This window comes from Sphaerodactylus townsendi, linkage group LG08, assembly GCF_021028975.2.
Source record: "Sphaerodactylus townsendi isolate TG3544 linkage group LG08, MPM_Stown_v2.3, whole genome shotgun sequence".
NCBI classification, from domain to species: domain Eukaryota; kingdom Metazoa; phylum Chordata; class Lepidosauria; order Squamata; family Sphaerodactylidae; genus Sphaerodactylus; species Sphaerodactylus townsendi.
The window spans coordinates 43,616,160-43,629,565 of NC_059432.1; the positions used below are offsets into that span (position 1 = coordinate 43,616,160).

The 13,406-nt window shown below is 36.6% G+C and overlaps 1 protein-coding gene across 2 annotated transcripts in view; it reads right to left on the bottom strand.

Annotated features, from left to right (window-relative positions):
* Positions 1 to 13,406, bottom strand: part of PTPRE (protein tyrosine phosphatase receptor type E) — a 36,721-nt gene that overhangs the window by 11,231 nt on the left and 12,084 nt on the right. For both annotated transcript variants that reach the window (XM_048507027.1, XM_048507028.1), the window contains exons 4-9: positions 12,280 to 12,370; positions 11,185 to 11,261; positions 11,023 to 11,059; positions 9,457 to 9,554; positions 7,924 to 8,043; positions 6,060 to 6,223 (exon numbers count right to left, since the gene is read on the bottom strand). In XM_048507027.1, coding sequence (XP_048362984.1) covers positions 6,060 to 6,223; positions 7,924 to 8,043; positions 9,457 to 9,554; positions 11,023 to 11,059; positions 11,185 to 11,261; positions 12,280 to 12,370 — 587 coding nt within the window. The remainder of the gene's footprint in view (positions 1 to 6,059; positions 6,224 to 7,923; positions 8,044 to 9,456; positions 9,555 to 11,022; positions 11,060 to 11,184; positions 11,262 to 12,279; positions 12,371 to 13,406) is intronic.

The following is a 13,406-nucleotide window of genomic DNA, read 5'->3' on the forward strand; positions in this document are numbered from 1 at the left end:
GCATAAAAATAAATGTAGGGGGTTCCACCTGACACTAGAGAAGATGAAGACCATTGAAGAGATTTTACAAGATTGATCTATTGTAATAAAACCAAGTGGGAGAAATTGTCGTACTTGATCATATAACTACATTCAGGCATTCCAAAGACAATTGTCTGATCCCCAGACTTACCAAAAAATTCAAAATGATCCCACTAAATACATAGGTAACCTCATAAGAGCGATGTGTAATTAAGATCCGGCACAGGGTATAATAACAATCACACCCATGGATTCTTACAAAATAAATTTCTTCACATCCCTATTTTTTATATTTTACCCAAAATGCATAAACCAGGATCCACCTTACCGGGCAGACCTATCATATCTGGAAGTAATTCTGTTCTATTTTTTATTTTTAAGTTAAATCTGATTTGCGACAGATTACATATACAAGAAAACACAAGAAAGATAAGAAAAATACACAGCGCCCCCCTTTACCTCCCATAACATAGTTTATAATCCATCTAGTGACAATGTAAAATAAATAGAACCGAGAAGTAAAAAAGAGAGAGGAAACCTGAGAAAAATCCTACATAAATATAAAATCTACTTGACTCTCCATCTCGTTCACTTTGTGTATTTCATTCTAATATAAAACAAAATCCTTTACTTTTATACCAGCTTCTACGTATGTTTTCTTTCCTTCTATAAGTTATGTGCCTCTAGAGTATATCCAACCATTTTCTCATTGTTTAAACATTATTATAGATTCCTTTTCTTAGCCTATCATATTTATCCAACTCTCCTTGAATTAAATTTTGGTAATTAATACTCTGCAATCAGAAAGAAGGACAATGAGAAAAAGAAAATAGGAAAAAATTTCAAATTGTCTGGATACCCTTTTTGTTCTTATTGAAAAACTTTCTTGCATTCAGGATATCAGTGATCTTCTGATAAGTTTCACTGAAGGTAAAACCCAGTCCTTCTATTGGGAACCAACAAACAATATATTCTTCATCCTAAGAGCATCTGCAAGGAACATAGTTTTTTTGTGTCAATAAAATTTCCTTTGGGAGCTCCTTCATGATAATTAGCTCCTGACCCAAAAAGTGGATCTTCTTGTAATGCCTGCATCTTCTCCTTAAATGATCTTTGTGTGAAGTACATCATGCAGTTCTGGGGGGTAGCTGCTTCTTTTTAGCTGCTACAGACTTTATGTGATAGATTTTGTCCTCCATAGCCTCAGTTTCTCCAACAGATATAGACATGAATTTCACCAGCTCTGGAATAAAATCCTTTTTGAAATTTTCCCCATCTTTCTCCGGCATAGCATGGATCCACAATGCACATTCCCTCTGTTTCAACTCCAAGCAAAGTATTCTATCTGTCTAGCAAGGTATCTCCTTCTAGTGAGCTTCGATTTTAACTTCAAGAGATTTTGTTCCCTGACACTATTTCAAGTCTGTAGTGAGGTCTTTAATTTCCTTCCTTATTTCTTTTATCGCTGCCATAACTCCATCAATGTGCTCAACCTTATGTTTCATATCCGTTACTTTCTATATGGATAATAACATTAATTCAGTTCTCTCCAATGAATCTGGATTTTTAACTTCCAACATAGCTCCACCTCTCTTTTGGGCCAAAATGCAGTTTCACCACTAGATGTCCTTCCTATTCTTCATTTCTCAAGCAGTCTCTCAACAAAACTCATTTCTCTCTTCCTTTCTTGCTCCAAAGGTTACACCATTGCCATTTAAACTTTCTCTATAGATTACGTTTTATTTATTTAGCTCTCATCTAGATTGATTGCCTTTATACTTCCTCTTTCCACATTTTAAAGCAGTTTTAAAAAACAAAACACCTCTGTTTCATAGTCTTAGCAATTCCAACATGGCGGTCCTGCATAAATCAGGTACTTCCATAACAGGCACAAAGAGAAAATTGCAGTTATCTTTGAGCAGAATTTAAAGTTTTTGCTGGCTGAAACACAGTGTTAACTAGACGTCCCTCTAACCTTCTTCATTTTGTAGTTGCTCGCAGGAAATAAGCCATCTTCATGAGTTTGACAATTATATTACCACCACTGTTTCCTTCTCACAGTTGATGTGATTCAGTGTGAGGTTGATGTGATTCAGTGTGTTTCAGTAAGAGAAGTAAATCCAGCTTCTTCTCACGTCCTAACCCACTATTCGGAGCCAAGATGACCACTGACTGCCCTGATTTATCCAGAGAGCTGTTTTCTCATTTTACATCCTGGGCAAAATAAACAAGTCTCTCCTCCTTTCACAGGAAAGATCTCACCGTCCTGATGACCAACCATGGGAGTAATTCTATTTTAGAACATGTCTCCAAGTTTGTGGATCACCACATTAATCATTTTGCATCTGACACATCTTCTTTTATTAAAGATACAAAAAGCTTCATTCAGAACATGGAGGGAATGGCAATACCAAAAGACTCAGTCTTACTGACTTTGGATGTGGCTTCTCTCCTCTCTGAATGAATATCCCTTTAGATGAGGTCAGAGCTATTATTATTAAGCTATTGAACTCCAGATTCGTTCCACCTTCTCATATCATTTATTATTCAGTTAGTAGACATTGTTTTTGAATTTAATTATTTCAAGTTCCAGGACCAATTTTACATACAGAAATCCAGTGTGGTAATGGGAGCTGCCTGTTCTCTGTGTTGCAAACATTTATAGATTGTAAATGAATTCATTTTTTAAAGACACAATAACCCCTATTTCGAGTATATCCTGGTATTTATTCATTATATAAATCTGAGATTCATTTCTTGGATCAATACACATTGTCAGCATATACCATTGACAGGTAATGTTGATAAACGGTTAATTTTTTAGACCTTGAAGTGTTTGTCTCTGAAAACAATACATTATAGCTGAGACTGTTTAGAAGAAGCACAGATTGTAACTCTTTTGTTCAGTTCAAATCTCACCATCCTTTGCATTTACACAAGAACTTACCTTTTGGCCAATTTTTTAGGCTAAAAGAATGGGCAATTATAAAAAGACAGCTCATTCTCTGTCTATACAACTAAAAAACAATTGCTATCCAGAAGATGTGATCGTTATGGCCAAAGTTAGAATAGCTAATATCTCTAGACAATAACTGTTTAAGCCTATGCAGTTTAGTAGAGGGTCTCTTTTGTGCTTTAGTTTAAAGTCTTTTGTGCTTTAGTTTAAAATCAATTGTCTCAGGACATCAGAATGACTGATATAAACACCGCATATTGTACAATCTCTTCCTGGTTTCTCTATACCCCACTATGAGGACTTGCAGACATTAAAACTATTACTCAATCCACATTAAGGGAACATCAGAAATGTGGCAGATGTTCTATCAGTGACCTGTGTATGACCACAAAAACATTTGTACATCTATCCACATCCGTAATTCAAGACACGTTATTTAATTCAGTGCACGTGCAACAAGATGTATATTGGGTCTAGTCTGAGAACAATAAAGCAAAGAATTTGTGAACACTGATTGAGGGTGAAATGTCACATCATGGACACCTCTCTACTTCAACTTTTCTGTCAGGTTGGCCAATCTGAGAATGACTTTTGGTTCTTAATGTTATGGACTCTGAATTCTAGTAAATATGATTATAATGACTCAAGAAGAATTCTGCTACAACAGGAACTGAAATTCATATACTGGTTCCTGGAACCTAACAGACTTAATTCACAAATGGAGTTGGGTTGCTTTCTGTAATCTGGTAAAATGCTTCTATGTACAAGAGCTTAATTAAACAGTTGGGCTGTTTGTAATCTTGAAAGAATATTTCTATGGATAAGTGCTTAGTTAAACATTTGCACCTGCTAATATAGTAATTGGAACCTACATATGTAAATAACTAAGCACCTGCATGGCTCTTTCTGGACACCATAGCAGCATGTTGTGGATGATGCATTCCAGCATAATGCTGAGAGTACAATATCTTATATGATAAGCATTGAGGGTAAGTAAGCTGGCATAGAATATTTAAACCAATGCTATTTTGAATATCTGTTGCTTAACAGCTAATTATTATGTTGTTTAATTTCAGAAAACAGGATGGACTATCAGGAGAATTTTCCCCGGGAGGGAAGCCAAGCCTACGTTTATTTATCTTCTCTGAAGAAGCTGTTTTTGCGAAACTTATGTGCACATCTGTAGGAGTGACTATGTGTTAATGATATGCATTGTTCTTTGTAAAAACATGCTACCATGCAGGCAGAAAATGTTTGAACTGTGGTTAGTACTTTAAAATTGCAAGGGAGTATTATCTCAATTGTAATAGTATATTGCAGGGAACCCGTTTCCCCAGCTAAAAAACTTGTATACACTCATTCTTAAGGCTCCAAACTCTGTGTGGGGTTCTCATAAGTTGTAATTTACTTCCAACACAGTGTGTTGCATGCAGGCTTTTTTTACTGCATGTTATCTTCTATTTGATAAGTTTTGGTATTGAAGCCCAGTGAAACGATTGTTACATAACCTTGTACTCTTAATTAAGGTCTTTCTGACCATTTAATTTTGACCAAGGTTATCACAATTGCAATTGTATTTGGATTCTTCCTTCCATGTTGCCAGTACTTTATCACCTTTGAATAGTTTAATCACAAAAAACAAGAAAGTCCAACTGGTACTGTGCTCTATACTGCAATATACTTAGATTAATGTAGTATAATAGAGGGGAACCCTCTATCAGTTTTTAATCTAGTTTGTTTGAAGGTAACATTGAAATAAAAATCAATAAACAGTTTCAATGAGAAAAAAGTAGTATCGATATAAAACGTTAGAGGATTGTTATAAACCTTGTTCCAAATGGGCAGCCAGTGTTCGTCTGCTGCAGCTAAAATAACTTACAGCGCAATCCATGAGGGTGGGGGAGGGAGTTTTGTGGTGACTGGGGACAATGGTGTCGAGGTGCAGACATGCCTTCTCCAAATAAGATTAGAGAAAGACAGAGAAGATGAAAAAAGCAGAACCTTTACAGTTCACTAATCTTTCCTAGCTGCTTATGCCTACTACTTCCATGTCATAAGTTGCCAGCAGGCGTACCGGGCATTTCTGGGCTGAAAGCTCTGTGGAAGTTAACTAAAGTTGGCTCCATGTGCAGTAGTGCCCCCACTTGTGCCAGTGTGGGCTCCTGCACTGGAGGAGCACTGAAATTAAAGTGGGCTTTTTAATATATATGTGGTAAAAAAGCCCAGTTTCCAGAAATATTAGGGGAATATTATACCTGAAATATTGACCTCAGTGCATCCCTTTTATAAAATGTGGAATGTGTATAATTCATTGGATATGATTAAGAAGAAAAGCCTTGGAATATATTTAACTTTTTGATTAGTGAATGATTTATTGTTATACTAGATTTATACTATACCGAAAGATGTTCCCTCTGGTTTTTGTACCTTTTCGGGTTGTATCATTCTGTTTTGCAGATATAGATTTATTTTGGTACATGTGCTGATAGAACATAATAATATTAGCAACAACAAGTTCAATTGGCTCCTTTCACTATTATCCTTGGTCCTTTAGGAAATGTTGTTTAATCTACATAGATAACATTTTACTTTCTATTTTTGAGGGTAAACTTACAGAAGATACTTAAAATCACTGAACAACTGAACTGACTCATATCAAAGATGATAAAACGTGTAACTATTTCAGCAATAATGATTTGTTAATTTTATGTATATGCATTATAATCTAATATTAATTCCTTACCCTTTTTTGCTGACAGATTTTACAACGTGATTGCTATGTTTTGTTTTTATTTTTAAAATCAATAAAAATTAAAATAAGGAGTTTGCTTATGCCAAAGATTTTTTAAAAAATGGTAATTATGAACTTGGAATAAAAATATTTCCTAAGCGAAGTTCCAAAGACTGCCACAACTCTTTGCTAGTTTTTAATTTTTCAGAAAACAGAGACTGAAAATCGCTCAAAGGAATCTAAATAGAGATTACTAGTCTGGACATGCTAAAATCTTTTTACAAAATGGTTAACACCACACTCAAAAAGAGATCCCAAGGGACTGGTGAGCACATGCATACATATACATACCTGCAGTGAACCACAATTGGCCCAGCATGCATAGGATTCAATGATTTAACCTTCTTTAGAAACTTGAGCATTCCAATAGGTGTGAAAGGCACTCCAAAATCAGGCCAGCTGGTGAAATGAAGCTGAGTTACAAGCCTTGGGGCTTTGCAGCCATCAGCAACTTGCTAGAATCCCAGAAAAACAGATGATCCTTCAATATATTATCAACAGTAGCTGAAATGATTCCTTCCCTTCTTCCTCCCTCCCCCCACTCCCCAGAGAAAGTTTTCTGCAAGGTGGATAAATGGCCTTTATAGGGAGATTACTGAGAATGGAAGCAGAGAAGGCCTGGAAGGAAGAGCTACAGATTGCATCCCTTTGATCTTTCCTCCACTAATACTGTTTTCTCACATGAAACCTCTTTTTCCCTCAGGGGAGCATCTAAATAACAGTCTGATGTAATGCAGTCATAACAATTCTGACAATAAAGACTGACTCACAGAATTCTATAATGTATTCTATATGAAGAGCATTTGCTGTTTTAATCAGAACTTCTGCTTATCTATTTTGTTTGGATTTATTATTTCCTTTTTGGAAACCCTTTTTCATTTTCCTTACAACAGCATACTGCGGAGACTGACTTTGGGTCCCCTTAACCTAGAACAGGATTTTCCCAAATTTGTTAAGGTTGCGGGCAACTTTGGGAATCCTGACACAGAAATGGGTGGAACTACAAACTGGCTGTCCCAAGGAGAGAGCAGTTGTACTCTGTTCAATATAAAGAAGTTAGTTTGATCAACTGAGGTGCCAGAGTTGAGAAAATGGTATCCTTTTGCATTAGAATATAGTCCTGAATATGAGAATTATCATTCATTTTCATGCACTGTCTTTGTCAATTATTTTGTGTATTATTGAACATGGTACTTTGATACAAGAGCATTTATCCCAAAATGTACTTTTACTTTCAAATGGATGGGGGGAGCAGGGCGAGGTAGGCACTAGGACCCACGCAGAGAATTATACATCAAAGAAGGTACAGCATGCTTTGCTCTGTGGGGTAGGAATATACAATCTACTAACATCTTTATGTGAAGCAGAATATACCAAATGTCATGCTCTAATGGCAACTCTGCAACGTTTCAAGCAGAATCTCTGTTTAACAGCATGCCGTTTAAAATGCACTTTAAAACATTTTTTTTCATTCACGGGCTGACCACTTCACTAAGTGGAAAATGTCCCAGTGGAATGCTGAACTTGATAGGTATGGGTGGTCAGGACCAACACTAAATCCACTAAAAATTATGGTGGAAGCTGCTGTCAAATCAGATTTTAAAAAATCTTTACAGCCAATAAGAACTGCTGTACAAAATCCTCTCTAAAAACACTTGTAATCACCAGTAGACACCATGATGCCCAAGAATGCCATGTTGGACACCCTTAACTTAAAAGCAATATTCAGTTGTGTTCCTTCATACACATGGCTGAAAAATGATTGACACATCACTTCAGAACTGAAGTCACTTGTATCCCTAAACCTTTCCCAGACTAGGAATAGCTGTCTAAAAACAAGAGCTGCATAAAAACAACTCTTCGTATGAAATTTTGTATAAAATTCTAGGTAAGAATTTACTGTGGCTTTGTACAATGTATTAAGTAAATTTTGTATGAAATTCTAGATAAGAACTTACTGCATGGAATTTTGTATAAAATTCTATCTAAGAACTTATTATGGCTTTGTACAATGTAATAAGTAAATTCAAGGCAAAGCTAAATGTCAGTGTACAATTCTAGCTATTATTTGTTTTAAGGAATACATCCACATTTTAAGGAATACAACCACGATTTTTGTTTACAATACTGAGTTAGCAGTAAGCAGATTACTTACTGACTGAATACAAAACTTCCGAATGGTGTAGTCCACAAGAACAATGCAGTCCTCCACAGAAACTCGGATGTTTCCGTAAGTCCAGCATCCTTGATCAGGCCAATACTGGAAACATTTATCCTATGGCAACATTAAGTACAGACACATAACAAGTAAGCCAGAACTGGACAAAAATAATTTCAACACTCATATCTGACATTTGTAGAACTATTTAGAGTATATATTTTTGAATTCTAAAATTTAAACTGACTACTTGTTAAATATTATCACGGTAAAATCAAACTAATAATCACAAACATGAATGCATAACACTGACATTTTAAGTGCAAATATGGGTCTATTTAGCTCAGTATTATCTACTTTGCAGGGTAGCAGCTCTTAGATAAAGGCAATTCTTTCCATAACTGCTAAGTGAGATTCTTTCAGGATAGAGATGCTATGATTGATGGCTTTCAGAATACAAAGAATGTGTACTACTCACAAGCTACAGTCCCTTCTCCCTGATAATCTGTTGAGGTGGGTTTTTTTTTTACTTTCTGCATCTCGCTATGGCTTTTTTCATGTTTTTGGACTTGTTATGGGATGGAAGATGCCTGCCAATTTCAGACTGGAGCTACTTGTGGGAACAGAGGCAAGGGATAGCTCTATGCTGCATAAACAATGACTCATAATTCTGACAACATTTCTCTTCAAATACCAGCAGAGGTCATGCTTGAGTAACTAAAAAGCCCATGCTTCTTAACCAATGGGACATCTTATTTTCTTACTACATTCCCAGTTTTCAAAGATACTATGCTCAGTTTTAACTACCTAAAAAAGATAAACAAACACACACAATAGTAATCATTATCTACTTCTGCAGACATACTGGAAAGTTTGACTTTCACCTTGAATTTTATCAATTTTATTCTAGAAAGTAATAACATTTGCTAGATGCAATGGCATAGCGCCAATGGGGCCGGGTGGGGCATGGCCAGGTAGAGGAGGCATGGCCAGGCCACAGAGGGGGCGTGGTGTGGCGGCCGGTGCTGTGGCAGGGCTCAGGGCTCATGCACGCTCTGGGCACAGTTCCCCTTCACTCTGCCTCTGGCAATTAAGAAACAGTAAATTTCAGTAGTTGAAAAATTCCAGCAAATTTTGAAGAAAAAATACAATAATTCTGAAAAAATTAGTTTCTCCACCTATTACTACTATTACCACTCATTGCCATTATTTTTTCCTATATAAATTCCCAGATGAGACACTAGTATAGAAGAATCGAGCAAAAATATTATGTACATTTTGTTTATACAAATCCAGTAGCACCGTGTGAACATGACTAAAGGCTGACAAACTGCAGGTTAATTTCCTTGGTTAGTCATCTGAAACTATTTCCACAGTCAAACATTTTTGTTCAGTTACCCACACTTATAATTTTGTCACAGACTGACACCTAAGAAACTGGATTAGGAAGTGGTTATATTAGTAATGCCATATTTGGCACTGGGTATCTTACAGCAGGACAAGGGAAAATAAAATTAAAAAAGAACTTACTTCCTTTCTCTCTTTCACATTTGTCAACATGACAATAGTTGCAGACTTCTGTTCCCATACCATCCTCCAGAAATCATTTACTGTGTCTTGTTTAGGACCTACACATGGAATATATATGTTTAATAAACAGTTATCAGAAAGCAAATAATACATACAAAAAGCAAGCAATACAGTAGCAAATTCACACTTCTGTCCACAGTACTAGACTTACCATCTTATGAAAACAGATGGATTAATTAAAAAAAAAACCTATGTTCATGCAATAATGAATGCCTGTTTCAAACACAGCTATATACAATTCACAGAAATAAATGTTATCACACAAACAAAGTACATTTGGGATTTCTTAACTGAACATGTTAACCTATTTAAAGTTTCTAATGGCCTGAGGTGCTTTGAGATGGTAATTCTTTTGGCAATTGGGACACTGGCAAGAGATGCAACAGGAAAAAAAACTTTTTAAAAAACCCAGATACTTTCACTAAACATTGCAACAAGATTCTCAGACTGTATTTTTCACCTGAATAAAAATGACTCTCTTAGGAACTCACTTAAACCCTTCCTCCTCAACGATTTTCCCTTGATCTGTAGATCAGCGAGAAGTTTTGAATCCTGCATAATTTTATTTTGGTCTACCCGTGATCTGTTTATTGCTGTAGGTGCATTTAAACTAAGCAAGACTGACTTTGGTTAAGGCTTGAATGGAAGACCACCAAGGATGCCCAGCGTTGTTACACAGAGGCATGCAAAGGCAAACCACTTCTGAAGTCTCTTGCATTCAAAGACCCTATAGGGTCACCACAAGTTGACTGTGATCTGACAGCACCTTCCACTAACACTTCCACATGGGCATATATGAGCTTCATATTCCAGACACCCTCCATACCAAAAAAATGGAGAAATAGGGTCATATCTTTATTCTACCTTCAGTTATGGCAATATTACAGGGAGACTTTTTCCTCATAAGAGTTAAAACAAGAATAGGGAAGGATAAGCAGATACAGAAAAGGAAAGAAGCACATTAAGATAAAACAAAAGGCAGCATTGGCAGTACTTCTTACACATGTACTTCCACGGAGTTACAATGGGCCATTTAAGAATCCTAGAAACATTATACTGCACTAGGCAAAGGTATAGTAAGTTATAATTGTCAAAATAACCCAACTTGGTGTGTCCAAGTACTGATTATGTTCCACATAGGAGACAATGGAAGCATACATTTTAAAATTCTTCTGCACATACAGATACACACATATTTTGAAAGATACTTCAAAAATGATAGGGTTGTGAAAACATTCAAAAGTGTTTACAGTGTAGGCATGTAAAGAGAAGAGATACGTAATTTGTTCTTCCATGTGACAACGAACAAGCAGGGTCCCAAGTGGTGAAAGAGTCTGTATGCATATTCTTGTTCATGTATGGGGTTTCTACGGATGTTTTGCTGAAGTGCAGGTATTGGGAAGTTGGGGTCAGCAGTTCTGAAACTGCTCCATTAGACACATGTACACTGTACCTGCCTTTGAATGCCTTCACAGCCTCAGAGAGGTAATTGAGACTGGAAAATACCTTGAGCTGCTATGAATTTATTCTTTTCCTTATAACCCTGGAAGGGAAAAATAAATTTGTAGATTTTTTGCTTCATAGGATATAGATTTAATCCAATTTGAAATCATCTCACATAAAATTTCTCACATAAAAATTAGTCATTTTAAACAGCTATTAACTTACATCTATATATGATGCATTAATGTAATCTGAACATTGAGCTCCATCTATCTGTGGCAAAATTACTCTGGAATGATCATCTGAGAAGAAATAATATAGACAATTTTTACAAAAAATATTGGTACACTATTGACATTTGTTTGAAATTTTGTACAGCAGAAGTTTTGTTATTCAGCAGGGAACCCAAGAAGCCGGGATTCCTGGTTAATCAAATGTGCTAGATACTCCAACTTATTGCACTGCCCCAAGAGGTATCCTCAGTGACCAAAGCGCATGCCCTTGGGAACACACTTTCCCCGTAGTCACAAAGCCATTCTACACAGCAGGCAAACAAGCTGGCCTGCTGCTCAGGAACCCTCCAGTCACAGCTTGATGTAGGCTGTGCGATAAGGAGGCACCCAAGGATAGTATCAACTATCAGTGCCAGCTGTCAGAATACTAGCAACTGCTAGCTAGCAGGGGTGTAGCGCCAAAGGGGCAGGGGGTGCGCGATGCACCAGCAATGCCAGTGCGGGGGAGTGGTGGGGGCGCAGGGTGTATGCGTGCCCCGGGCACAGTTTCCCCTCGCTCCGGCCCTGCTAGCTAGAGCCACCAACTGGCCAGCTGGAGCGTCATGAGTTGGATACATGCATGCCCAAAGACACTCAGGGTATGGTGGCTGAGGGGGAGGAGGTTGTCCTCTGGACATTGCCATTAACTGAATGTTCTCAACTATCAAGTGCCCGATAACAAATATTTTACTGTGCTGACTTCTCAAGACAAGACAAATCCCAAGAACACCTTGCGTGGCTCTTGAGGGGATTCATGGCAAGTATATGTATCTCTTGTAACTAATACACATATCAAGCCAAAGGCAAATAACATAAGCATTTGCTTCACTCACACTGTTTTCAATGGTGCTGTAGCTTTCACCATAGATAACCGCTGCAGGGTACATGACTTTGATGTTAAGTGAGATTTTTCTAAGCATTGTTTTTTGGTGATTTAACAAATGTAATAGCATACATTGAGCACCAATACCAGTTACTGAAGAATTCCAGAAGTAGTATTTCCAAATATATCACAGATACTTCAAATAATAAATGACTTAAGACTTACAAGGCAGTATGTTGGGATATCTGTTTTTTTCTCTGTTTTCCTCTTTATTTGCCATTTCAAGAGTTCCTTGCATGAGTCCAGGTGGTAATGACTATAGAGAAAGTAAGCTTTGTAAAACTCAAAACAACTTCCTATAAAAAAGTATAACCAAACCCAATATGATGGGTTAATTAACGCATCAGACTAAGAAAGCTCTAAATTCTGTCACTGGAGCAAGATTAAGTTTTGTTTCAACTGGTCAGTAAATTTCCTCAACAAGACTCATATGATAATATAATGATCTCATTAAAACTGAAGGACAAATACTGATGGATCTGTGAACATGGTCCTAAAAATCCTACCAGTGCAATCCAAAATAAGAAATTATAGATGTTCAATGAAACAATGAAAAATAATGATGGAGCAAAGGAATGAAGATGCAATTCCAGGGCAAAACTGAGATTACTATCATTTGAAAAACCCACGCTAGTGCAACAGAGAAATCACATATACAATGTTCACAATGTAAATCTATGAAATTATACATGTTCTTTTGAAAGACATGCTAAAAATACAGATTTCTTCCCAAATAATGCCTTGTAAGACTATTTAAAGGAAGAAGAGAATAATAATCTATTTCAAATAAGTAAGGAGCCTGGTGGCACCTTAAAGGCTAATGAATGTATTGTGGAACAATATTTTATGAGGCAGAGGACATTTATCCAATGAGGTAGACTTTGGCTGACAAAAAGTTATGTCAAAATGCTTGGCAGCTTTTAAGGTGCCACTACACTCTTTTCATAACTCAACCATGCTACTGAATGGAATTTCCTATTACAACCACACTACAAACAAGTTGCGTGGGATTAAATACGGTTTTATGGGGTGATAAAGGAAGTCATCCTGCATGTTGCTTTTTGTTGCCACAACACAATTAAGTTATTTATGTTTGTGGTTTCACTGTCCAGACTCGCTTTGCCTCTGGTTCGTCACAAACTAGCAACTTTTTTTCTAAATTAAAGGAACAGTGTAGATTACTGCAGTAATCTTTTTAGTCTGACCCTGATTTCTCTTCAAATATTTTTTAAAATGGAAAAATGTTTGAGCTTCATTTTAACAACCATATAATTTGACACAGCTTTCTGCAT